At 33.4% G+C, this 27248-nt stretch overlaps 2 protein-coding genes across 3 annotated transcripts in view; both read right to left on the bottom strand.

Moving 5' to 3' along the window:
* Nucleotides 1-19965, bottom strand: part of LOC138327911 (complement decay-accelerating factor-like) — a 35410-nt gene extending 15445 nt beyond the window's left edge. Inside the window, exons 1-5 of one of the 2 annotated variants that reach the window (XM_069274364.1) lie at nucleotides 14970-19965; nucleotides 7686-7719; nucleotides 7387-7456; nucleotides 6138-6248; nucleotides 462-1563 (exon numbers count right to left, since the gene is read on the bottom strand). The gene's annotated coding sequence lies outside the window, so the exon portion shown is untranslated. The remainder of the gene's footprint in view (nucleotides 1-461; nucleotides 1564-6137; nucleotides 6249-7386; nucleotides 7457-7685; nucleotides 7720-14969) is intronic. The other variant, XM_069274365.1, reaches the window with a different exon arrangement.
* Nucleotides 19966-20116: 151 nt separating this feature from the next.
* Nucleotides 20117-24233, bottom strand: LOC138327912 (uncharacterized). The gene is made up of 4 exons (XM_069274366.1): nucleotides 24092-24233; nucleotides 23466-23499; nucleotides 22603-22709; nucleotides 20117-22007 (listed from the first exon to the last, which is right to left on the bottom strand). The coding sequence occupies exons 3-4, from the start codon at nucleotides 22676-22678 to the stop codon at nucleotides 21736-21738; spliced, it is 348 nt and encodes a 115-aa protein (XP_069130467.1). The 5' UTR covers nucleotides 22679-22709; nucleotides 23466-23499; nucleotides 24092-24233; the 3' UTR covers nucleotides 20117-21735.
* Nucleotides 24234-27248: the final 3015 nt, after the last annotated feature.

Here is a 27248-nt window from a genome sequence, read left to right as displayed (position 1 = left end):
TTAAACATTCTTATTGATATGTGTAAGGTCTGTAAGGATTATGTCTTCAACATAATCTCAATTTTCGGCACAGTCTGCCCCTTAAAATTATCAAAATCAAGCATTTGGCCCCTTTAAATGATTACCCAAACTCATTACAACAATTATAATTCAAAAGCATTGCAGAAATCAATGTCAGTTGTGAAAAATAGCATTACAGCACTTGCATCAAAACTTTAATTGTATTTGTTATTGTGCAAAAATGTACAAAGAACATAACAATTTAATTTGAGTCTTAAACCTCAAGTTTACGGTTACACTTTACGTAAACATTGTTAAGATTTAAAGTTAGAATTTTCCATTACTCCGAGAATCATATTACCAACGGTATATTTTGAACTGGTCATTTGTTCTTTTATTCTGATGTCCAATGATTTACCATTTTAACAAATACTAGGAACGTGGTGCTATACGATACTGACCAATTCTCACTACACAGACTGACCACATCTTACTTCACAGACTGACCACTTCGCAGTACCACTATCGGCTGACAAAGACTGTAATACAATCGAAATATAATTGTCTGATTAATGCAAAATTCCAACTTTAATGCAGAGAAACAGATCCAACATCTATAGTTGTATAATGGATTTTATTCGAACCCGATTGTTATTCAAACAAGTATTATTGTTACAATCCCCTACCTCATCGCTGACATACAACTTACAGAGCAAGGTCAAAGATCAAATCTGGGTCAACTGGGAAAGGAACTTATATTAAGAGTAAGCTTGTGTTTCAATCCAATATACTTTTGTTGAATAAAAATAAAGTATTCTGTAAGTTTGATCTGGAGGCAGCAATACTTGTAACGAAGATTATATGGAATTGAACTAAATATCAATAAACAAAATATAACTTAAGTCTTAAGCAAAAGCATTTATTTACATGATTTTAGACTGGTTGTTAAAAACGACAGTATACATATTAGTATATCAAAATTGTTTAATCATATATTTTTGTGTGTCTTATAATCAGCTAGGGTCATAAACTCCATTTATAATGACAATCCATTGTACTCTCAGATTCATTGCTTTGACCCTCAGTTTAAAAAACCCACATGCTGTCGTTTTTACTGTGTTACAATAAACTACATAAACTCGGTCTTATTCATTATTCAGGGAAATAATATTGATAAAAGTTATCGGCCAGACCTTTCTAAACCCTAAATATGTACAACTAGAACAGTAGTATATATGCATTAGATATATAAAGATGTTACTTTAGTTTAAATGCTGTTATAAATGTTATTACATTCCTGGAACTCCGCGAGGAGTGGCTGATCGTATCCAGTATTGTAAGGATCTTATGGTGACTTATAGCCAGGAGCTTTAGGCTAGATAATCTGGCGATTAATTGGAGGAATTTCCAGGACACTGCCAACAATGGATCGTGCATGAGATGATGGCATACCCATGGGTCTGATTGTCCCGGACTGGTCATACCCGACGTTATAGGGGTTGGCTGTGTTGCTGGGTGTACCAAAGATGCCCTGCTGTGTGTTTCCTGGTATGACCACGAACTCTGTAAAACAGTAGAAAGATTGAATCCATCAAACTTACATCAGGTAATGGATATCACTTCCACAACTATTCGGTGTACATATGTATGGTGCTAATACCACAGCAGATATGACATATTTTGGAGTTTGTTGTCAAATCATAAACATAAAACACACACACACACACACACACACCAACATACATATATATATCTTATATCGCTGCAATATTAATCAAAGCTGAACCAAAGATCAAGAATGGAATATAACATTCCCCATTCACCAGCTGTCTCCCAATAACTCACGCCGATACCTTCCCCAGCCCACCGTAAATGGTCATGTACACTTTGTCAATTTATAAATGTACAACTACTTAAGAGTAAATGGTCATGTACACTTTGTCAATTTATAAATGTACAACTACTTAAGAGTAAATGGTCATGTACACTTTGTCAATTTATAAATATACAACTACTTAAGAGTAAATGGCCATGTACACTTTGTCAATTTATAAATGTACAACTTATTTAATCTGGTAGTTGTAATTTGACAGGCTCAAACGGACCATCGTACAGTTTTCGAAAAACCTCATTATCTATGAACTGAATTTCTTGTTTAATTGGATACATGTTTTGCAGAATTTGAGTTCTCACCCAGAAATACCAGCAGGAAAACGACGACATCCAATAAATGTTGACCTGAAAGCGTCATTTTGTCAATACAAGTAAATTGCTGTAACGTTTAAAAGTCCTTCTGCCTTGCCAGCTTTTAGGCAAGCGACTCTATGTGTACCTCAAAAATAAAGAACGGTTCTCATCAACAATCATCCCGTGTATTGGCGAAGAAATACAAGTCTCCTGCCGATTCCCGTACGGTATTACAACGATCTTAACATTGGCTGGACAATAATAAAGAACCGATTTTCCCAAAATCTTTTTTCCCTTTATATTTTGTTTACGTATTTTCACGTCCTATTAACAGCCAGGGTCATGTAAGGACGTGCCAGGTTTATTTGGTGATGGAGGAAAACCACCGACTCGCGGTCAGTACCTGGCAACTGTGCCACATAGGAATCACGACCCAGAAGTATACATGTGACTTGTGGTAATATGTCGGGACGTCGTAACCACCAAAGAATGATTTATGTCTGACAAAAGAGGGATCTTCTCTGCTTTTCAGACTTGAACTATCAAAATCCTTTGTGGCTGCCTATCGGTCATCTTTTGGGGAAAATGAAGAATTATCAGGTACTTTAAACTTTAAAATCAACATTGTCAACGTACGAACTTTTAACACTTTTAAGTATTTAAATGTTTGAATGAAGAAAACGTATAACCCTGTTAAAGAGAAGGACGCTACTGTTATGTTGACCTTACGTATAAGGTAAGGTCTAATTAACCCATCGGGAATTTCCGGGTGTGTTCTCCTTTATCCCGCTTTTTAATAATAACATAAGGGTAGTCATGTTGTGATAGCAGTTATAGTTTGCGTCATATATCCCTAAACTGTACTATACCTGTGCTGTGTTTTTTCCAATTTTACCTGGATTTTACCTGTGTTCGCACATATTTCGTGATTTGTAAACGCATTCACACAAAGGTCCGATTTCACTATTATTTTACTGATAGGTACACATCATATACCATTTCCATCATCTAGGTATATGGAAGACAATAATGCTATATAGAAATAAAGATATCTTATTATTTTTGTGCGAAATACGTAAAAATTTGGAAAAAAATGGTCAAAAATTAAAATCCGTAAAGTCGTATTATATATCTCCAAATATGAAATTTAAAAAAAACCAATCAAACTTTGAATTTTCCGATTATTGCAAAAGTTGTGTCTTCATTCACAAACATGTATTCTCTCCTAAATATAATTATTCTACTAATAATTTTCACAAATTGATTAAATTCCAATCCCTTTTAGAAACAATCAAAAGACATAAATAATTAATCCAAGAAAAAAAATGATAGAACGCAAAGGTGGGTCCAGAGCTAAAATGTCCATTGTACTGTCCATCAAGGGATTTAGAAAAAAATTAGCACCAAAATTCAACACACATAAAATGTATTGGCGACATTGCATCACCTTGTGGCACTCCGAATGTACACGAGTTGTTGACAATGAATACAAATCCTTTGATTGATAGTAAATATTGATTAATTATAAACTTTATTACTTATTGTAATACCAGTTTGTTCGAAATTTTCATATTATTTGGTCATTTATCAATCAAAATTGGACATGTGAATGCTTATTTTTTGTCACTAGCATTTTTATGTCACTATTGAAAAAAATGACAATCACTGGGCGCGGTGAGCCTGTACCTCGTGTACTGGGTAGCCGATTCACGGCTGCAATGTCATAGTATCCATCGAGCTTCACTCCAGTTACTGCCATTATTCTAGTCGGGAGTACCACCTCAGGTTTTTTTCCTGTCTGCACTGGTATAAGCTTACCTCTAATACGTATATTGTCTTTTCTTGAGTACATTTCGTTGCGATTTGATGTATCAAGGGCCTTATTAATTCTTTGTTATTGGTTTACATGTATGATATCTCGGTAAGAGTATAATCTTGCTTGTTAACTTCCTCCTTGAGGTTCATCACATCCATTTCTAGACTTGGTAAGCATTAACTCGTCACTCATTATTCATAGTCAATGTATTTCTTAACATCTGAGTTAACCAGATTAGCCCTACTCCGTATTACGTGTTACAACCACTTTATGTCATATTCGCCAAATGTCTGTGGTGTAGACAGTATATGTGAACAATGATAAAATTTAGAGTTATAATTTTCCATTACTCAGAGAATTATATTACTCATGGTATATTTCGTATTTGTCAAGTGTTCTTTCATTGTGATGTCCTATGATCTACCAGTATAACAAATACTACGGACGTGGTACCACATGATACTGACCACTTCTCAGTACACAGACCACAATCGGCTGACAAAGACTCTGTGATGCAGTATATATATCGTGATAGATATGCTTCTCTGAGTAATGAAAAATTCCAACTTTAATGCTTAGACAGGGATCCAACATCTATAGTTGTATAATGGATTTGGTAAGAACGCGATTGTGGTTAAAACAAGCTGTTAGAATAAATACTAATGGTCCGCCTCATCACTGATATACAACTTACAGCTCTAAGACGATATAAATTTTAATATTGTTTTGCAATCCCAGATACTGTTGTTTAATACAAATAAAACGTTTACTTGATTTGAAGTTTCTCTTTGGTGTCAGCAATTATAACGAAAATTATATGAAACTGAACAAAATATCAATACATGTTTAAAAGCAACATATAACTAAAGTTAGAAGCAAAAGCATTTATTTACATGATTTTTGACAGGTTGTATTGGTTCATTTTTATAAAAAAATCCCCTACATTGTATGGTGAAAGAAAATAATAATAAGAAATAACACACACACAAACACAAACCCTCACACACACACACCCTCCCCCCCCCCCACACAGTAGAGACCTCCTTTGAAAAAAACCACCCTAAAACATCAGAGAGAAATTAAATCATATGTCACGCAAATCTTAAGGACCCTAACGTCTTCTGTAAAATACTAGTTTTCATTATGTAACTAAAACGCAAGTAGCTTTAAAGCTGCTGTTAATTGAAGATAAAAATATGCCAAGTAGATCAGCTTTGCCGGAGAGAATCCATAACACAGTAATTTATGTCTGATGCTCATTCATAAAATGTCCATGTAAGCAATGCTGGTTTAACACAAATGGTTTTCACATCCAAAACATAAACCTTCATCAATTATTTGATGTTTAAGTATGTCCTGTTCAAACCGGCATTATGCATACATATCATATCAGATACAGCAAGGCTCACAAACTTCAATGATGATAATAATCCATTATACTCTCAGATTCACAGCTTTCATCTTCAGTTAAAGAACTCTTCAGTGGTTATGTATTGCATTTGTTTAACGTGCGTGACTTTGGCTCGGGCATGGGTACAGCGTACATGTTATACATGCTTAATCGTATTAATAAATCAAAATGCTTAACAATTTCGTGAAATTTGTCAATATTTCTTGTTATGTGTTTCATAAGAAGGAATGTAGAAAAATACATTTTCTCATACTCTGCTTCGTGGTTTTTTAACAGAATTAGCCTCGCTGAATTGTCCCTTTAAAAACATGCGTTCGTTTTCAAACACATACAATTTTGATTGTCTATGCAACAATAAAACTACTTAAAATGATTAAATTTGTCTTACTCATTATTCTAGGGGAATAACCCTGATACAAGTGATCGGTCAGGCTTTTCATAACCTAAATATGTACAACTAAAGTAGTAGCATGTATACACTAGATTTATAAAGAGGTTTCTTTAGATTAAATGTTATTATAAAGTGAAGCATTTACACTATTTTCATTATGACCTGTCGGCGACATTCCTGGAACTCCGCGAGGAGTGGCTGATCATACGTAGTGTTATAAGGATCTGATGGCGACAAATTGCCATGAGCGTTAGGCTTGATAAACTGGCGATTAGTTGGAGGAATTTCCAGGACACTGCCAAAAATGGATCTTGCATGAGATGATGGCATACCCATGGGTCTGATTGTCCCGGACTGGTCATACCCGGCTTTGTGGGGGTTGGCTGGGTTGCTGGGTGTACCAAAGACGCCCTGCTGTGTGTTTCCTGGTATGACCACCAACTCTGTAAAACAGTAGAAAGATGGAAACCCATGCCCATACATCACAGCAGATATGGCACATTTTTGAGTCTGTTGTTATAATCATAAACATTAAACATCCATCCACCCACATATACATATCTTCAAAAATAATTAGACACTTTTACTGTATTCTTTTGCAGAGATCAATTGTGAAATTTTCGATTTTGAGAACGGTTTACAAGCACGTTATCACTGCCTCTTTTTATTTGGTGATGTGCTGTATTTTCATAGCTCTAGATGTCCTGATATGCAATACAAAACACAAAATAGAGAAACGCAGTTTAAGTTTTCTGAGCTTTGCGGTCAATTGACAAGTGTATGCTGGGACACATGTAACTAACATTTCATTGTTTATTACCTACATAGGCCACATTTGTTGTGCTTTTAATGAATATTTACCAATTTGTGTACCAATGAACAAGCGTGATAATCATATGATATCTTGTTAAGAGTCAATATAACCAAAATAATATCAATCTGATAAAATGCAGATCCTCACTATCACTCCGTCACTCCATCCAATAGAAAATCTGACAATATCCCATAAGGGGTCATGTGCGGATGACCGTTATACCACCTGTACTTCAGACCAAATGCATTTTCCGCACCTTGCTACATCAATTAAAAACTCTATTTTGTCCCAGTATCAATAAACATTTTTTGGCGAGATGACTACGTACACGAAAATAATTCTGACAGGTTTTTATACTATTTCGTCGCCTGAAATTCAGTAAAGATTCTGGTGGTAACAGTTTGATTGGTCATTTCCAGAGGTCACCAGAACGTTACCTCCTAATGGGATGTTGTCAGATCCTCTTATCAAACGTAGTGATAATAGAGATATGTATTTTAATGTAGATTGAAAATAAAAGTAAGATATCAACAGAAATTAAGCTGCACCCATAAAAAACGCGTGGTATTTGTTCCAACAGTCATGCTGATTGGGCAATATTTCTACCACAAAGTCCGGTGGAAGTAACCAATCAAATTTCAGATAGTTGGGAGAAGAATTATTCAGATACCGCAGCAAAAATTACCTAAAAACTCGGGGATAATTGAACATCTGTGCTATTTATATTTAGGACCGAGAATGGCCATATCTAGGAGATGGATACTTACGCCTGGGTGGTTGTTTTTCCTTATTTTCGTCATCGGGAATGCATATTCGGCATTGAACGCAAAGACGAATCTATAATACGTATAAAACTGAGAGAAATGTCAAGGACACTCCCTATCACAAGCACGTGACAATGTTAGTTTTGATAACAATGGACGTACAACCTGTTTAAATATGGTAACAGAAATACCCAATACATGACGTTACGCTTCAGGAAACACTAACATTTATATCATAGGATCGGATATCGTTACCGTGGCGTTATTCTAACAACTAGATAATATTTATGGTAATAATTTACCCGTGGGTGGATGTCCAACATTCGGCTTCTTTTACTGCAAGTAAAGAAGATCAATATAATTCTTTGAAAATAAACAAAGCATAGAAAAAAGGGGTCAAAGAAGTAATATCAACGGTTGTATTCCAGATAACACTGGATAGCTGAAGATGTAGACTGAAAGCTCAAAGTTTTCGTATAACCTCATTGTCCTTGAACTTGTCAATACAAGTAAATTGTTGTAACGTTTAAAAGTCCTTCTATATTGCCAACTTTTAGGCAAGCGACTCTATGTGTACCTGGTAGATAGAGAACGGTTCGTACCTACGCCCTGTAGCACATATACATGTATTTACATAAACAAGCATCCTAAGTTTGAGTGAAGAAATACGAGTTCACTGCCGATCCTCGTACGGCATTACACTGACCTGAAACATTGACTAGACAATAATAAAGATCCGACTTTGCAGATATGATAAAAAGGAAGATCTACTGATTAAAATGACCTTTAAGATATCATTTCCTGTATAAGCTATTGATATTTTGCGATGCCTATAAATCTTTTTTTTGCGTTATTCTTTGTTTTAGATTTCTTATGTCCTATTAACAGCCAGTGTTATGTAAGGACGTGTCAGGTTTGTTTAATGTTGGATGAAAACCGGAGTACCCAGAGAATAACTGACCCACATGTATGAAGTGTACTGCCATTCAAGATCAATTATCATTTTAATGTTTGTATGAAGAAAACATATAATCCTGTTAAAAAGAGAAGACTACTGTGATGTTGACCTTACGTATAATATAAGGTCAAATTAGTCCACCAGTAATTTCCGGCTGTGTTCTCCTTTCTCCCACTCTTTAAAATAACATAGGGGAATTTATGTTGGGATAACAGTTATAGTCTGCGTCATATATCCCTAAACTGGACTGTACCTGTGTTTTTCAATTTTACCTGGATTTTACCTGTGTTTGCACATATTTCGTGATTTATACACGCATTTACACAAAAGTCAGATTTCACGATTATTTTACCAATAGGTACATATCATATACCATTTCCATCATCTAGGTATATGGAAGACAAAAATGTAATTGAAGGATTAACTTTAATATATTTTTTATGCTATGAAGATATAACACAATAATCTGAGTGGAGTGGAATAAACCGCAAAGCAGTTTATGATGAAAGTACACTCAGATGTTTGGGTTATATTTCGGGTCCATAACATAAAAAAAATCTATTCAAATTAATCTTCATAATCCAATTTACTAAAGTTAATCTCTTTTGTATTTAAAATCTATCATGGGACTCTTTTATCTATGAAATTATTACGCCGTCGTCTCAGCCAATCAGAAGCAACGTTATGAACGGCAACGCCAGTTTTGTCCTTTATGGGTTGATAAAGTAAGATTTTAAGCCAATGACAATGCCTGTTACAAGCGAAATTGAATTATATAGAAATAAAGGTGTCTTCCCGTTTTAGTGCGAATAACGTAAAATTTGGACAAAAATTTGTCAAAAAAGTCTTTGTAAAAATATCCAAATTTGACAAATAAAAAATCAAACTGTGAATTTTCCTATTATTGAAAAAGTTTTGTCTTCATACACAAACATGTATCCTCTCCTAGACATGATTACTCTACTTATAAGTTTCACAAATTGATTTGATTCCAATCCCTTTGAAAAAACCCCAATCAAACTACGTAAACAATAAACTCAAGAAAAAATTGATAGAACACAAAGGGGAGTATTTCCGATTATTGCAAAAGTTTTGTCTTCATACACAAACATGTATCCTCTCCTAGATATGATTGGTCTACTTATAAGTTTCACAAATTGATTTGATTCCAATCCCTTTGAAAAAAAAAACAAAAAAAAACAAAACAATCAAACTACGTAAACAATAAATTCCAGTGGGTCCAGTGCTTGAATTTCCATTGTACCGTCCTTCAATGGATTTAAAAAGAAAGTTGCACCAAAAATCAACACACGAAAAGTGTATTGGCGATATTGCATCACCTTGTGGGTAGCACACCGAATGGACACGAGTTGTTGACACTGAATACAATTCTTTGATTAATAGTAGATATTGATTAAGTATATACAATGTACGTTATTAGTTATTGTAATACCATATTGTGCGAAAGTTTCACTTTATTTGGTAATTATCAATCAAGATTGCACAAGTGAATGCTTATTTTTTCTATAAAATTTTCATGTCACTATTAAAAATAATGACCATCACTGGGCGCGGTGAGCATGTACCACGTGTACTGGGTAGTCGATGCACGGCTACAATTTCAATTCAATTCAAAATATTTTATTGTATATATAAATTATACACAATGGGATTGGGTAACAGGCAGTGCCTATATCAACCCTTTCCCTCTTCCAGTAATGTACAACATATTATAAATTCAAATTAAACATCAAATTACAAATTAATTAATATAATATATAATTATCACGTTCCTACCCTTTGAATTATATTAATTAATAAGGGAGCATTTGAATTTGCGTAAAGATAGTTAATTATATGGGAAGATGTACTGTATAAATAATTTGTTATTAAATGTGATTATTAATTAATAGATAAATATATGACTGAATATATCATCATGTAAGTTATATCACAATAGTCTTTTTGTATGTATTATATATTTGGACACATTATCTAGGACATATTTGTTATCATCATCAGAAAGTAGAAGACTACCTTTAGTTAGAATGTCAGCTGAGATATAGCCAATTCTGTTTAAGATCAAGTATAAAAAAAATGTCTACAGAGATTAAAAAGTGGGCAAAAGAAGAAAAAATGGTTAATGTCTTCAGTATGATAACCATAATCACATTGAGCACTGTCAATTAGATTATCACTAAATCTATCATAATTAAGGTTATTAACTCCTTGTCTGAGTTGACACAGTACTATGTTAATAGATTTTCATTTCAACATATTTTATTAATAACAAATATTAAAGGGATCTGACAACAGGCAAGCCTATATAAGTCATCTCCCGTCCCGGAGGTTACATTGCATACATATTTACAAACATAAATAGACAATATTACAGGATTAATGTAAGTGAATATATACATATAAACAATCACATACATACCCCTCTCTCACACACATACACACATAGTGTAGCTATACTCAGATTCATCGATTAAAGATATAAGATTAAAATTACATCAAGAAGATTAATATATGATATTCATAAATATGTATATTTATAGTAAGTATATGACTAAATAACAAATTTACAGGAAAGCTAGGATTAATTGAATCTGTTAGTGGCAGAGATATAATTATTCACATTAGAAAGGATGAATTGATTCTCTTCAATAGATAATTGGATATCACCAGATGTTAATAGTTTAGAAGAGATATGATTGAAATGATTAGCAATGTTAGTAATAAAGTGTCTGGAGTCAGTAAAAAGAGGACAGAAGAAAAAAAATAGTGATCAGCATTTTCACAAGCAGCGCCACAGGAACAAGCAGGGTCATCAATAAGGTGGTCTTTATATTTGTCAAAGTTTAGATTGCTCGCATTATTACGTAATTGACATAGTATTATATTAAATTTTCTTGGATTACAGGAGGTGAAGTTAACAGCATTACTATTAGAGTGTGTTTGAGTTTTATTTAAATTCTTTTTAAAAGTACTAAGAGTAGGGGATGAGGTAATAGAATGGTCAAGATTATTCCATAGGCGCATTGTATCGGGAAAGAAACTACGGTCATAGGTGCATGTTCTGGATGGAGGAATATTAAAGAATCTATTAGTGCGAAGTCGGTGATTAACATTATTATTAATATAGGGTTCAATAGTGTGATATAGATAGTCAGCTGTTAAGTGAGTTATTATTTTGTACATTAAAATGAGTTTATGTCTATTACGTCTATCTTTTAATTTTTCAAACCCAGATTCATAATATAGTATTTGATGAGACGTTCCACTTCTGAGGCCAGTAATAATTTTTATTGCATCAATTTGGACAGATTCAAGAAGTTTTTCGTCTCCAATATTACAGTTATCCCACACAGAAGAGGCATATTCTAAGATGGGGCGGATGAAAGAGAGATATAAAGATTCCAACGATTTCCTGTCAATTTAGTGTTTAAGCATGCGCAAGATATTTAGTCTTTTACAAGAAGTATCATATATATATTTAATATCATCACCCCAGCTTCCATTTGAATGAAAAATAACACCAAGATGTTTGTGGAAAACATGTTCATTAATTATTTGATTATTAAAGATAAGTGGTGGATGGTATCTCTTTTTCCTTGAAACAGATAAAGCAACAATTTTCTGTGGATTAAAATGAATTTTCCAAAGTTTAGCCCAATTACAAATGGATTCTAAGTCATCGTTGAGATCATTAGTTGGGGTAATAACATCTTCATCAGCTATAACATAAAGTGATGTATCATCAGCAAAAAGTTTTACGTTAGTATTAATTTCATGAGTGATGTCATTAATAAAAAGAAGAAAAAGGAAAGGACCAAGAACAGAGCCTTGGGGAACACCAGCAGAAATGGATTTAAAATTGGACATATAGCCTTCAAAGATAACTCGTTGTTTCCTGTCAGATAAATAGCTCTCAAACCATTTGTAAAGATTGCCAGAAATACCATATTTTTTAAGTTTATAAAGAAGTCCTTTGTGCCATACCCTATCAAAAGCCTTACTAATATCTCAAAAGACTAATCTAATATTTTAATAATTTACCATTATCTAAGTTTTTGGAAATAACATCATAAATAGAAATAAGTTGATTGACAGTTGAATCCCTACGTTGAAATCCAGACTGAATCTCACTTATGATATGATGTTTCGTTACAAAGTTAAATACATATTTAAAAAACATTTTTTCTAATAATTTACTTAGACAGGAAGTAATAGCAATAGGTCTGTAGTTACTGGGATCATCAACAGAACATTTACCTTTATAAATAGCAGTAACATTTGAGGATTTCCAAGAGTGTGGTACCTTACCAGTTAAAATAGTTTTCTGAAAAAGTAATTTCAGAGGTGTAAGTATAGAAGGTGCAAGATTTTTTTATAATTGTAAGAGAAACATTATCAGGTCCAGCAGGCTTGTTAAGTTTTATTAGGTTAATTTGATCTAAGACATCTTGATCAGTAATGTTGATATCGGAAAAATTAAGGTGACTAAGGGGAGGTAAGTCAGGATCAGAATCATCAACTTCAGCTGTGGAATTTGAGATAGAACAGAAGAAGTTATTTAATGCCTCTGCTTTGTCCATAGGATGAATAATTATATTACCACCAATTTTAAAAGGTTGTGAAGAAGAAGACTTATTAGAGAAGTTACTAATAGACTTGGCAATACGCCACCATTTACCAGGCGGAATTGACTTGTCAGATAGGGTATTTTGTAATTTATTTAAATAGTTTTGTTTTGCCTGTCTTATCAGATCAATAACATCATTACGTGCAATCCTAAATTTGAGCCAGTCATTCTCCCTATTAGTAGATCTTGCTTTCTTAAGTAATTTTTTTAACCCTCAAATTTCTCCTTATTTCCTGGGTCATCCATGGTTTATCATTAGGACGAATTCTAATTACTTTGACAGGAATATGCAAGGCAGCTAAACTAAGGATTTTATCAATTATAAGATTATTAATATCATCAACATTATCATTAGGGTCAATAAGAGCCTGCCAGTCAACTGACGAAAGAGAGCGATTCATTTCAGTCCAATTAGCTTCATTGAACTTATGAATAATACGTTTATACGACTTCTCTTTAAAAGTTTAAAAACAAACATTAATACTGATTGGACAATGGTCACTACACAATGGTGATAATATTTCAGAACTCTATAATGTTAGGATTGTTTACATAAAATATATCAATGCAGGAAACAGAAGTAGGTGTTACTCTGGTTGCAGAATTTATTAAACTGTGAAGCTGGTACTTAGATAGGATACGAGTAAGATGGGAGGTAGGAGAAAGGGACAGCATGTCAAGTTACAGTTCTCATTAGACAGGGTATCTATTTTAAAAGGTATCAAACTGGTTCCAGTATTCAGCGGGTGAGTTAGGTGGTCTATATATACAGCACAGAAGAATTTTTTATTAGCTGTTTTTAGTTCAAGCACCAGAGTTTCTAAGTTGACAGACTCAAGATCAGGTCTACGAACAGCATGTACATTGTTTTTAGTGTTTTAAGTGTATATAATAATTCCACCACCAGGTCTACCAGTTCTATCACTTCTGAAAAGGGTGGGATGAGACTTAAGGTGCAGATCTTTATCGTTGATTGAATTATTAAGGTGAGATTCTGTAAAACAGAGAATATCAGTATCTAAATACTCACTTTCAATTAAGTCAAGTTTATTCCGAATATTTAGATGAAGAATAGACAGATTTCCAGTTAAATACCTATCATTGATAATGTGGTTAGGACCAGGGTTAACATGGATATCACCTGCTGATAGTAATAACAGTAACAAAATATTTAAGCAGTAGCTGGTATTATCAATTATAATGGAATATAAATAAGTACATGTATGAACACTGAGTAAAGGTACACTTTCAAACCAAACATTCTTATACTTGTAGCTATGAAGAACATTGCTAAATTGAGAGAACATTCACAACAACTTACGACAAGGAAAAATAAGCGAAAAAGAAGAAAAAAAACAAAAAAATAAAAAAAACACCACAACAACAAAAAATAAGGCAAAAAACACAAAATCAATAAAAGAAAAAGTTAAAGCACAAAAGTTCAAACAATATGAAGTACAAAATCCTTAAACAGGATTAAACACTATGGAGTTAATTAATTAATGGCATTAGATTTAAACTTAACAATAGCTAATTATAATGATAGATGACTTGATGATGCACATGTAGGAAACATTTAGAACATATGCATACAATGTTGTAAACAGTTTCAGAAATATACCAAGAATACAGTTATTACGAATTGTCTTTCTTGTATTTATAATTTACCGAAGTCATATAATTTATATGGCTATAGAGGTAGGTAGAAGTCTTGTCATTTCATTGGACATGGTCAAATAATGGAAAATGAACTCGCTGATATGACTAGTTTATACAATTGATATAATTTTTATGATACATACAGTGTACGAGCAGAATAATTCATATGGTGATGAGAAAGATTGGTCTGATAATTATTTTAGGTATAAAACCATGATTCAGAAAATAGCATGTAAGTATATATCAATTAATATATATCAGTATATGTATATAGTGAGGAACTATGATAATAGACTAGTAACAGTTGAAATGTATACGTACTTTAAAGTAACATCAGTCACACATCTCTACGTTGGCGCGCTAGTTAGATTACGGTAATAGAGACTGTGCACCCGGAGTCAGAATATGTAAACAGCAAAGCTGTGCATTGGCCTTATAAACATATGTAAACATTTAGCTCATGATATAAAACATGAAACCTATAAAAGGCAGAGAACATACACATAGGCCTACAAACAGAATAACTTCCTGGATGACAGGTCTATCCTTCTATTGGGGCACAAAAACTAGGTCACTCATGTAAACAATCGAGCATCTGATTGACACAAATGACTAGATAATCTAGAAGAAAAAAAACCCATTCATATAAGGCATGGATTCAGTATGCATTAGTAAGAAAATAGACTAACATATTAACAAATGATCTTATAAAAATTAAGAAACAACATCTATCATAAATTGATAATCAATGACTCAGAAGAGAAACAATAAATGGTATGTTTATCAAACCGTCTGGTTAGAAATTATAGAACACGAGCACGTGCACGTGCTTGTCAGAACGTAGAAAGTCACAAGCGATCACGGATGAAACTATGTGAAAATATCGTACCTAGGAGTAAGTCACCAATATGTTAATAGATCGGGGGGAACATTATGTAAAAACCACACTAACAACAGACAGAGTTGTAGTGAGTTTATCAACTTTATTTTTAAATATTGATATAGATTGTGAATTAATAATATGTTCATCTAACTGATTCCATATGTTCATTGTGCTAGAAAAAAAGCTAATTTTATAACAGTTAGTGCGTGCGAACGGGACATTAAAATATATATGGGCACGCAATCTATAATTGTTGTTATTGTTGTTTATATAGGGTGAAATTATTTCATATAGATAGTCAGGAGTCATGCGATTGATAATTTTATACAGTTGGATCAAACAGTGTTTGTTTCTTCTAGTAATTAGAGAGTCAATATTTGTTTCAGAATATAGTTTCTAATGAGATGTACCTCTCCTCATACGTGCTTCAATCTGTATTTTTTCAATTTCATTGGAAAGATACATTGTGCAATTTTTCCATACTATATCAGCATATTCCAAAATAGGTCGTATAACACTTTTATATATAATTTCAAGGGATTTGCGATCAATTTTATGCTTACGCATTCAAAGTATATTTAATCTTTGATAGACTTTGTTTTGAATATAATGAATATGGTTATCCCATGTTCCTGTTGTATTGAAGTTTAAGCCCAGGTGCCTATGACAGTCGTGTTCATCAATGATAAAATTAATAAATATGACATCAGGATGATTAAGATTCCTTCTTGTAATATTGAGACCTACTGTTTTGTTAGCATTAAATTAATTTGCCATGTTTTAGCCCATTTATTGAGTTGAGGTCATCATGTAGCTGATCAGCTGCAGTGACTGGGTCATTATCAATAATAACATATAGTGATGTGTCATCTGCAAATAACTTAATGTTTGAAGAAACTTCATTTGTAATATCATTTATAAATAACAAAAAGAGGAATGGCCCCAAGACTGAGCCTTGGGGTACACCAGCTGATATATGTTTGAAGAAGAACTATAACCTTCTAACACTACTCTTTGGGATCTATCAGTTAGATAACTTTCGAACCATTTATAGACTTTATCAGATATTCTGTATTTTCTAAGTTTATATAGGAGGCCTTTATGCCAAACGGTGTTGAAGGCTTTACTAATATCTAAAAACACAAATCTAATACCTTTACCATTATCAATTTTTTTTGTTTTTGTATCGTAAATGGATAAAAGTTGATTGACTGTCGAGTCGCCTCTCTGAAACCCTGATTGGTGTTTACTTATGACTTGATGTTTAGTGATGAAATGAAAGACATATTTAAAAATATCTTTTTCTATAATCTTGGAGAATACTGAGGTTATCGCAATTGGCCTGTAATTAGTTGTATCGGAGGTATCACCTTTACCTTTATAAATAGCTGTAACATTTGATCTCTTCCAAGTAATAGGAACGCTTCCAGTAGTAATAGTTTTATTAAAAAGAATATTTTAGGGTCTAATTATAGAAGGGCATATATATTTCATAAATTTAGGGGCTATTCCATCTGGTCCAGCTGGTTTATTTTTTATTAATGATTTGAATCTGGTCTATAATGTCAGAGTCAGTAATTGTAACATCAGACAGTTTTACATGATTAAGGGGAGGTAAATCCTGTTGATGAGTATCATCTATATAGTTAGATATTGAGATGAAAAAATTATTAAAGGCATCAGCTTTCACTAATGGATGGATTAAAATTTTATTATTAACTTTTAAAGGTGTTGACTTTTTAACTTTATAATTTAACTTTATAATTTATGAAGAAATTGATTTGGTTATTCTCCACATCTTACCTGGAAGGATGGATTTATCAATTAGAGAGTTTTGTAGTTTAGTAATATAATTAGTTCCAGCTTTTCTTATAAGATCGATAGATATATTCCGAATTTCCCTAAATGCTTCCCAGTCCTGAACTTGATTTCTATTACATGTTTTCCTGTGAATTCTGTTTTTTTCCCTAAGACATAGCCTAATTTCATAAGTTATCCACAGTTTATCAGATGGGCGAATTGTAACTGTTTTGCAAGGAATATATTTGTCAATAACATCATTAAGAATTTGAAGAAATTTTTCATTTATGTCATTAACATCATTTGAATGGCCAATTAGAGTATCCCAGTCTATTGATTGTAATTCGTTATTAATGAAATCCCAGTTGGCACTATCAACGGCCACACTGTCATTGTATTCATTCCTCCTTCACCCGTAGTCTTTTAGGAGCCAGTACAGGAATCCCCTTCACCAGTGTTGCAGACCAAAGACAATTCTTTATAAAGTCAATCCAATATGTTGTACGTGTTACGCGATGCCTTTTGTGAACCATTGAGGTTAACCAACGTTACTGAACTGTGCGGCTATATAACTTATTCATAAGTTGTATATTCCAGCAGCGAGCTCCGACCTATTTAACTTTTATTTTCAGTATCCTTTCTTTATATTTTTGTAGATTTGATTGTATTCAATATCCTCAAACGGGGGAAATAAAGCTTGATGAGTTGCTGCCATACTTCTAGTCGGGAGTAACACCTCATGTGTTCTGTTCTCTGCTCTTGTACACTTCTAATACGTATATTGTCTTTTCTTGAGTACTTTTCGTTGCGATTTGCTGTATCCAGGGCCTTATTAATTCTTTGTTATTGGTTAACATGTATGATGTCAATCTCGGCAGTAGTATAATCTCGTTTGTTAAACTTGCTTCTTGAGGTTTACCACATCTAAACTTAATATGTGTTCAGCTGTCGCTGATAGTTTAGAGTCGATGTATTTCTTAACAACTCTTTCTTAACCAGAGTAACACTACTCCATTATACTTTTTACAACAACTTTATATCATAACTGCAAATGCTTGTGGTGTAGACAATATACGTAAACAATGAAAAAATAAAGTTACAATTTTCCATTACTCAGAGAATTATTTTACTCATAGTATTTTTCGAATTGATCAAGTGTTCTTCCTTTCTAATGTCAACTGTTTTACCAGTTTAACAAATACTAAGGACGTGGTACTACACAGCACTGACCACTTCTCACTTCACAGACTGACCACTTCTTTGTACAAGGACTGACCCCTTCTCACTACACAGACTGACCAATTCTCACTGCACAGACTGGCCACTTCTCACTTCACAGACTGGCCAATTCTCACAAGGTCTGACCACTTCTCACTAATTCAGACTGACCACTTCTAGTACTCATACTAACCGCTTGTCACTAATTCAGACTGACCACTTCTAGTACTCATACTAACCGCTTGTCACTACACAGACTGACCACTTCTCAGTACTCATACTAACCGCTTGTCACTACACAGACTGACCACTTCTCAGTACCACAATCGGCTGACAAAGACTCTGCGATACAGTCAAAATATAGAGTAATAAACTTCTCTGAGTAATGTAAAATTCCAACTGTAATGCTCAGACAGAGATCCAGCATCTATAGATGTATAATGGATTTGGTTAGAACGTGATTGTGATAAAAACAAGTTATTACAATAATTGTTAATCGCCAGATATACAACTTACAGATCTAGGCCAAATCGGGTCCAGTTTGGGAGGTAACTCACATAAATTTTAAGCTTGTTTTTCAATTCCACATACTATTGATAAATACAAATAAAATGTTTGATCTGGAGTTCCGTTTTGGTGGCAGCAATGCCTGTAACGAAGATTTTATGGAACTAAACAAAGTTGCACTAAAAACAACATAAAAATATAGGTTATAGGTGGACACACAGTTACCCGGACGACTGGACAGATCAGTTTATCAGAAAATGGATTCGATGGGTCCAATTCAGTGCGGAAAGCAATGTGTGGTGAGAACAAAGTGTCTGTCCGTCAACTATCAGCGACACTCTCTGATTTGTCAAGCCAACACCAACAGTGAAACCTGGATCTATCTGAACAAAACCGACTTATTATAGGTAGTCATGGCAACAGGTATTAAACATATGATAATATGACTTATGATTTTTTTCATATTCTGTCTTTGGTAATAAAATAGCCAAAACAAAATTTACAACAATACAACTTGACTGAATTTAATTCACAGAGTCTTAAACCTCAAGTAAGCGCAGCATTATCTCATAAATATAAATTCAGGTGTATACAGTATACGTAAACAATGATAAGATTTAAAGTTAGAATTTTCCATAACTCAGAGAATTATATCACCCACGGTAGCTTTCGAACAGGTCAAGTGATCTTTCATTCTGTTGTCCAATTATTTACCCGTTTTACACATACTAGGGACGTGGTACTGACCACGACTCACTACACAGACTGACCACGACTCACTACACAGACTGACCACTTCTCACTACACAGACTGACCACGACTCACTACACAGACTGATGCAGTCGAAATATACAGTAAGTCAGATATGTCTCTGAGTAATGTAAAATTCCAACTTAAAGAGTAAGCTTATTTTTTTCAATCCAATATCCTTTTGTTGAATAAAAATATAATATTTTGTAAATTTGATCTGGAGTTCCTTTTTTGTGGCAGCAATGCTTGTTACGACGATTATATGGAACTGAATAAAATATCAATAAGTTTGAAAAAAAACCCGTATAATTAATCTTCAGCAAAATCATTTATTTACATGATTTTAGACAGATTGTTAAAAGCGACATTATACATATATATTTTATCCAGATTTTTCAGTTTATTTATATTTTTTTGTTTCTTATAAACAGCCAGGTTCACAAAGATCACTAATGATAACAACGCATTGTACGCTCAGACTCACAGCTTTGATCTTCAGTTAAAAAACGTGCTGTAATTTTTACTTTGCAAAAATAAACTACATAAAATAATTACATTGGTCGTATCCATTATTCAAGGAAATAACACTGATAAAAGTGATCAGCCAGACTCTTCTAAACCCTAAATATCTACAACTAAAGCAGTAGTATGTATGTTCTAGATAGTAATTGTATGAATAAACATCTAGCATCGGCAGGACCTACAACTCCTCAATACAAAGTATGGATATTGTTTTAAATAATGCTTACTGAAGAATTTAATTGAATTATTATCATGAAATGTTTCCACAAATTTTTAAATCGATGAAAATATCGCGTAAGCATTGGATAAACTTTATAACATAATTCAAATGAAGGGAGGTAAATCTACTGACAACCGTGACAGGCAGCGTGACTTATGAAATTTGATTTTACTTTATACATTCGTATTACAATGATTAATTACATCTAGATCTGACAATATTACTATACTCCAATATGTCTGGTGAATGATATAACAGATTATAACCCTTAAGCTCTTAATAAGAAATTCTCAACTTCGCAGTATTTCGGCTTGTCATTAACTTGTCAGATATTACTGCAAATATTATTTTGCCCAATTCAATTTTTCTCGATTAAAACTCTTAATTATTTTGAAAAACTAATATATATTTTGTGAGTACACTTAAACAGTTCTCCATTGCAGTGCGGTATTGCATACATCTATTTCAAAAATGTTTTAGTATAATATATTTATATTAAGTTAAAATAAAGGAAGAAAGTGGTTTGAATTTTTATGGTAAATACAATATAAGTATGAAATGGAAATATAGAGTATATATAGTCATTGAATTCATAATTTGATCTAATTTAATACAGGTTAATAATAGTATATAATTATTACAATTAGTATTTGTCTCTCAGTTAATTAGAATGGTGTTCATATTACAACTATCATACAAAATAATGCATGAGACCTAAAAGACATTTTACCCCCAAAGGAAGAAAGGAACCCCTCAGTAATGCATAAATAATTTTATCTCCTTGGTGACCCCTTTATTAATTCTCAATGATAAGACAGATGTAGAAGACAAGCACTGACAGGAACACAATAACTCTTTGGTGATACCAATAATCTATTTAGGTGATAATTATAATTAGATGGCAAGAATTTCTGTTCTAAATAATAATTTATCAAAATAGAAAGGGGAATTGAAATTAAATGAAATGCTATTCAGATGCATTGATCATCATTCATAATAATTTGAGACAAGCCAGTCAGGTCTCGTGCTATATTACAGGCGCAATAAGTATTAATATCATAGATTAGGGTATACAGGTACACTTTTTAACTCTGAACAACAAAGGATTTAAATGCTATTATAAAGTGAAGCATTCATACTATTTACATTAAGACCTGTCGGCGACATTCCTGGAACTCCACGACACTTAACGTGGCTGATCGTACCCAGTGTTGTAAGGATCTGATGGCGACGGATTGCCAGGAGTGGTAGGCTTGACAATCTGGCCATTAGTTGGAGGAATTCCCGGGGCACTGCCAGTGCGGGGTCTGTCATAAGAAGGGTGAATTCCCGGGGTACTTCCATTCATGGATCGTACATAAGAAGGTGGTATACCCATGGTTCTGATTCTCCCGGCCTGGTCATACCCGGCGTTGTAGGGGTTGGCTGGGTTGCTGGTTCCCGGTATGACCACCAACTCTGTAAAATAGTAGAAAGATGTACTGAATCAATATATACTCAACAAAAATACAGTCAAACATAATCAAATGTTACACTTCAGGTTGCCAGTGTGTGGAGGTATCTAATGTCGGGACCAATATAATACTACGAGTTAGAATTATATAGGAATTCCAGCTATAAAGTATTCAGTATGATGCTATCACCATAGCAGATATGACACATTTTAGATTTTGTTGTCAAAGTATTCGTTTACAGATACCAGTTTAGTAATTTCTGATTCGAGAATAGTTCAAAAAACATAAAATAGAGAAACGTATTTAATGTGTCTGTGTCTTGGTGTCAATTGAAAAGTGTAAGACACATATGTAAGCAACATTTCATTGTTAACTTATCGCACTGACGTTTGTTACCTATATAGACCGCATTAGTTGCGGTTCATCAATAATAACTCTTGTTAGGAGAGACCAAGTAACAATCAATTTAAATGGGGCTCAGAGAAGAATATTCATGATACTGCAGCAAATGGGACCCAAAATACTCAGGGATAAATGAACGACTGTGAGATTTGCATTTGGGACCGAGATTGACCATACAGATATAGATGGATACTTACGCCTGGGTGGTCGTTCGTTATTGGGATTCCATCTTCGGTTACAAAGGCAAATACGAATTATGCAGAGAATGGTCATAATTACAGAAACACCTCAAGCTGCCGCGTAGCTGAAACAGTGTGAAATATAGTGATGGTTAGATAAAAAAAGGTACAATATCTATTACACAATAATACAGAAAAATCACTTGTGAAGTTAAGACGCAACAAATCACCTTATTACCGTATTGTACTTAGTGATGACTAGGTCCGGAAATTGTTTGATTTTTTTAATTGTGATAAATAATGTTTTCGAACATAATGCTCAGAACATAAACACGTTTTTGGAACACAGGGGCATTGTAAGCACTGTTGATAAAACTATCCGTGTTGACAAAAAGTGATAAAGGGTTTGGGCTATATTAGATTAACGTCCTATTTACAGCCAGGGTCATGTAAGGGTATGCCAGGTTTGTTGGTGCAGATAGCCATCGACCAGCGGTCAGTGCCTGGCAACTTCCCTACATTGGATTCGAACTTGCGACCCAGAGGTGGAGGACTTGTGGTAATATGTCCCATATCTTAACCACTCGGCCACTACAGCCCCTGACAGTAATAATCATTTAGACCACTACATAAAGAGCTATATATATATGATTACTGCTAAGGAATAAACAAGGTATGTTTATATAAACTAAATTTACTAAAGCTGAAAAAAGTACTTTCCCTGTCATTAGCATTTGGCAAAGTTAGTTTTAACTTCTAATGGACGTATATACTCATTAAAGGAAGTTACGCTTCAGGAAACACCAACAGTTATGTTATAAAATCGGATGTTGTCCCCATGGCGTTACGCTAATGTCTCGATAATGTGTGAGGTAATTTACCTGTGGGTGGAAGTCCAACATTCGGCTTCTTTTACTGCAAATAAAGGCAATTAATATTTGATTGGTTGAAAATATTTATAACAAAGAAATAAAAAATGGGCCAACAAACTGCAATTAAAGGCGATTAATATACACGTATAGTTATTTAAAAACAAATACAACATAGAAATAAAAAAAAATGAGTTAAAGAATTATTATCAACGGCTGTATTACAAATAACACCGGATCCTTACTCTTTTCTTTGTTCAACGTTTTTGCTTTTGTGAACATTTGTGACCGTTCTTAACATGCAATTTTATTTGTTCTTTTTGTGCCTTGATATAGGGGCAGATTCGCCTCGAATATTCGACAATATTTTGTCCACACTGTGGGCATTACTTCTTTGTCCAACAGAAAGAAAAATCTAACACTGAAATAATAAAGGAAATGTTGTTAACTGATAATTTACATCCTGTTCTCCTAAAAGTATGAAGTTACGTTCGCAAACACATTACGACACAATTATTAATAACAATAAATCATCGGATTAAGTGTGGACTGTAAGCTAATAATTATTGTAAAAACTCCTTATCCATGAACTGCTTTTCTTGTATGATTAGATATGTTCACAGATTTAGAATACTCACCGAGAAATGCCAGTAGGAAAGCGACGACACCATATACGCGTTGACTTGAAGGAGCCATCTTGTCTATACAGGTAAATTGTTGTAACGCATAAAATCCTCTTGCATTGCCAGCTTTTAGGCAAGCGAATCTATGTGTACCTCGTAGATAGAATTGGTGTTGAAATACGAGTCCCCTGCCGATCCCTACACGCTTGTACGTTGACTGAACAATAGTAAAGATCTGGCTATCAAAAAACCTTTTGTAGCTACAACCTGTGTAGAAAACATCGAAACTTTCCACAATAAAACTAATTAAAGATGCTCTACCGCTGACAAATGGTATTTTTTCATTCGCAAAAACAGGAACAGAGGATTTAGTATTTTACTGCAGTTACAAAAAAATACTTACTTTACACCATTAACACCTTTGGAAAAGTTTGAGCTTCTAAAGTTATTTCAAGATAAAAATATTAAAAATAATTAATTGCATCCCGAAAATAGTCCGTGGCACTATGTCCTATATGAAATAAACTACTGAGTGCGCATGCATCAAAAGCAAAATGAATTATTTTATATTACTTATTGTGTTAATTAGACATATATACATACGATTAAACATAAAATATTGTTGAAATGATGAACATCGTTTATGCTCTATCGGAGATGGTGCATCTTTAAATACAAACTCTTCATTGAAAACTATATTTTTCTTTTAACATGAACTTCCCACGATTAATGTGAATAATAAAAGTTCGCATCAGAGAAAAAAATGTTTTTTTTTTAATCAATACAAGACAAATGAAAATGCCCTTTCGTTCTACGACTATATAAACCTAAATTATATTGAGAATTATTTGTAGAATCACGATTGAAGTATTAAAATAAGGTTGTTTTGAATCGTAGGTAGGTATTTTAGGTAGTACCTGTCAATGGAAAGCACACCACTGCTTTCTTAAACTCACCAGAATATCAGTTACGTGCAGTGGTTACACCAGAAAACCATTCATGCATGCAGCTTCCTGACTCATGTACACAGTTTACTGTAGTCTAAATACATTTTCTAGATTTCTGATTACAGTGTTTACTTCCTTGTTTTGAATAAAATATAAAAGCAAACCTGGACTATTTTAATATAGTTAGGCACATACACATTTGTTTGTGTGTTTTGGTTGTATCCTGAAGCGTTTCAGTATTGAAGCCTAATATATAGTTTAATTCTAGGTAATTTGCAACTGCAGTTTGACAGAAATTACGTTTATATAAACTATACCAGTGTTTCAATGTTGACAACATATGCAAACATACACTTTTCGGGTAAAAACACATTATTGCAAATCACATATAGTTTGAACTAATATGTACAATATATGTTACCATTTGTATGACCGGGTGTGGTTTTATAAAAGCTTGATAATGTTAAATAGATAACATTGTTTTGACATATCACCGTACGTCTATACGATACGAATTACACCTTAAATTCATGTGCATACACATTAAAGTTATATAGAGGGAAAGCTCTACATTTTGATTAAGATATTACATCCTGTTTATGATAGTGATATTTTCCGATACCTTAAAATATTTGTTTTGCTTTATTGTTTGTTTAAGTTTGTATGTGCTATTAACAGCCAGGGCTAGGTAAGGACGTACCAGGTTTGATGGTGGATGAAAGCCAGTAGATAAACAAGAAATCCAAAAGGGATCTTGGTGCCCATCAAAGAATGATCTATATCTGACAATAGAAAGAGGGATATTTTCTCTGCTTTTCAAAATTTATCTTCAACTTGTCGATCGATCAGTCCCGAAATGCAATGCGCAAAATGCAATATACACATCTATGGTCCCAGGGAACGTACATACTAAATTTGAGACAGATACCTTCAGTACTTTCTGAATATAGCGGTAACAAATTAAACTTCAACTTCTAAAATCCAAAATGGCGACCGGTCAGTCATCATGCAAACAGTGGCATTCGAAACAAAAGGAGGATCAGCATATTCTGTGGACATTGATACTATTTGATTAGTAATTCATCACAATTTTTAAAAAGGGACAATAAAATTTAATTGGCTTTCGCACTGCTGATTTAAATCAAACATCAAACTATATTATCCCATACTACCTATATATCGTTAAAAAACTGAGGCTGTATTACATGACCAACCAAGCAATACAACCTCGTTATGTCACTGCGTCAACAAAATAATTATTTTCTCGGTAAAATTTTAACGCTATTTTAAAATTAGGCTGACTTAAAAAACGGAATTTGTGTTAAAATATCACGCAATTTTCATATATGGAGAATTGACTTGCAGTCGCGGGTTTCGCGGGTTTCTTTACTTTTTACTTAAAGTAAAAATGTTGTATATGATGAATAAATTGTAATAAAACCGTCGAAATATTAGAGAAAAATACTCTTTCATACGTGAATATGAAGGATAAGGATATTCTACCATCGGGATCACAAAATGTTGTAAACAACCGTCGACAAACCTCTAGTTTTATAATATTTTGTGACCCTCGGGTAGAAAATATCTATCCTTCATATCTACATTTGAAAGAGTCTTACAGTCATTGATAGGACTTCAATCAATTATTAGACATCTGAATTTTTTCTTAATAATCGCGTGATCAAATTTACCCTAGTTTTATATCACAGGATATAATAATTCTTGGATAACGGTATATTGTGTCTTTTGTATCATAACGATTGTTACCGTGACAACCGATCAAATATATTTTTATCTATATGACATCAAGTACTTCTAAAATAAATGTACTGAAAACTGATTTTCGCAGCGACTTTGGTGTAAGCCGCGTTCTCAAGCCTAACTGATATTTCTTGGTGGTTTGATTTCAAGATTATGAATCGTATGGCTTTCCTTTGTCTATACCTCACGCTTTGTCGTGGCGATTTATTTTCGAGATTTCTACTTTGCCGCAAATACGTCAAATGCAATCGCACGCAAACATTAGTAGGTTGACAGTATAATGGTAAGGAGATGTATATTCGATAAAACTATGGGTAACATTTTGATGACTTACATGAAAATCACCACAATGTTCTGACAGGATGTAAGGGACTATGTGATAATCAATCTACATGGTACCAGTAATCCAACGGATTATGAAGCAATCTTAGACTTAAGGTATTGCTTACTAGTCAATGGAAACA

Source organism: Argopecten irradians, chromosome 7 (assembly GCF_041381155.1).
Source record: "Argopecten irradians isolate NY chromosome 7, Ai_NY, whole genome shotgun sequence".
Classification (NCBI taxonomy): Eukaryota; Metazoa; Mollusca; class Bivalvia; order Pectinida; family Pectinidae; genus Argopecten; species Argopecten irradians.
Note: the sequence above shows the minus strand (reverse complement) of the source record. Positions and strands in the feature narration are given on the sequence as shown.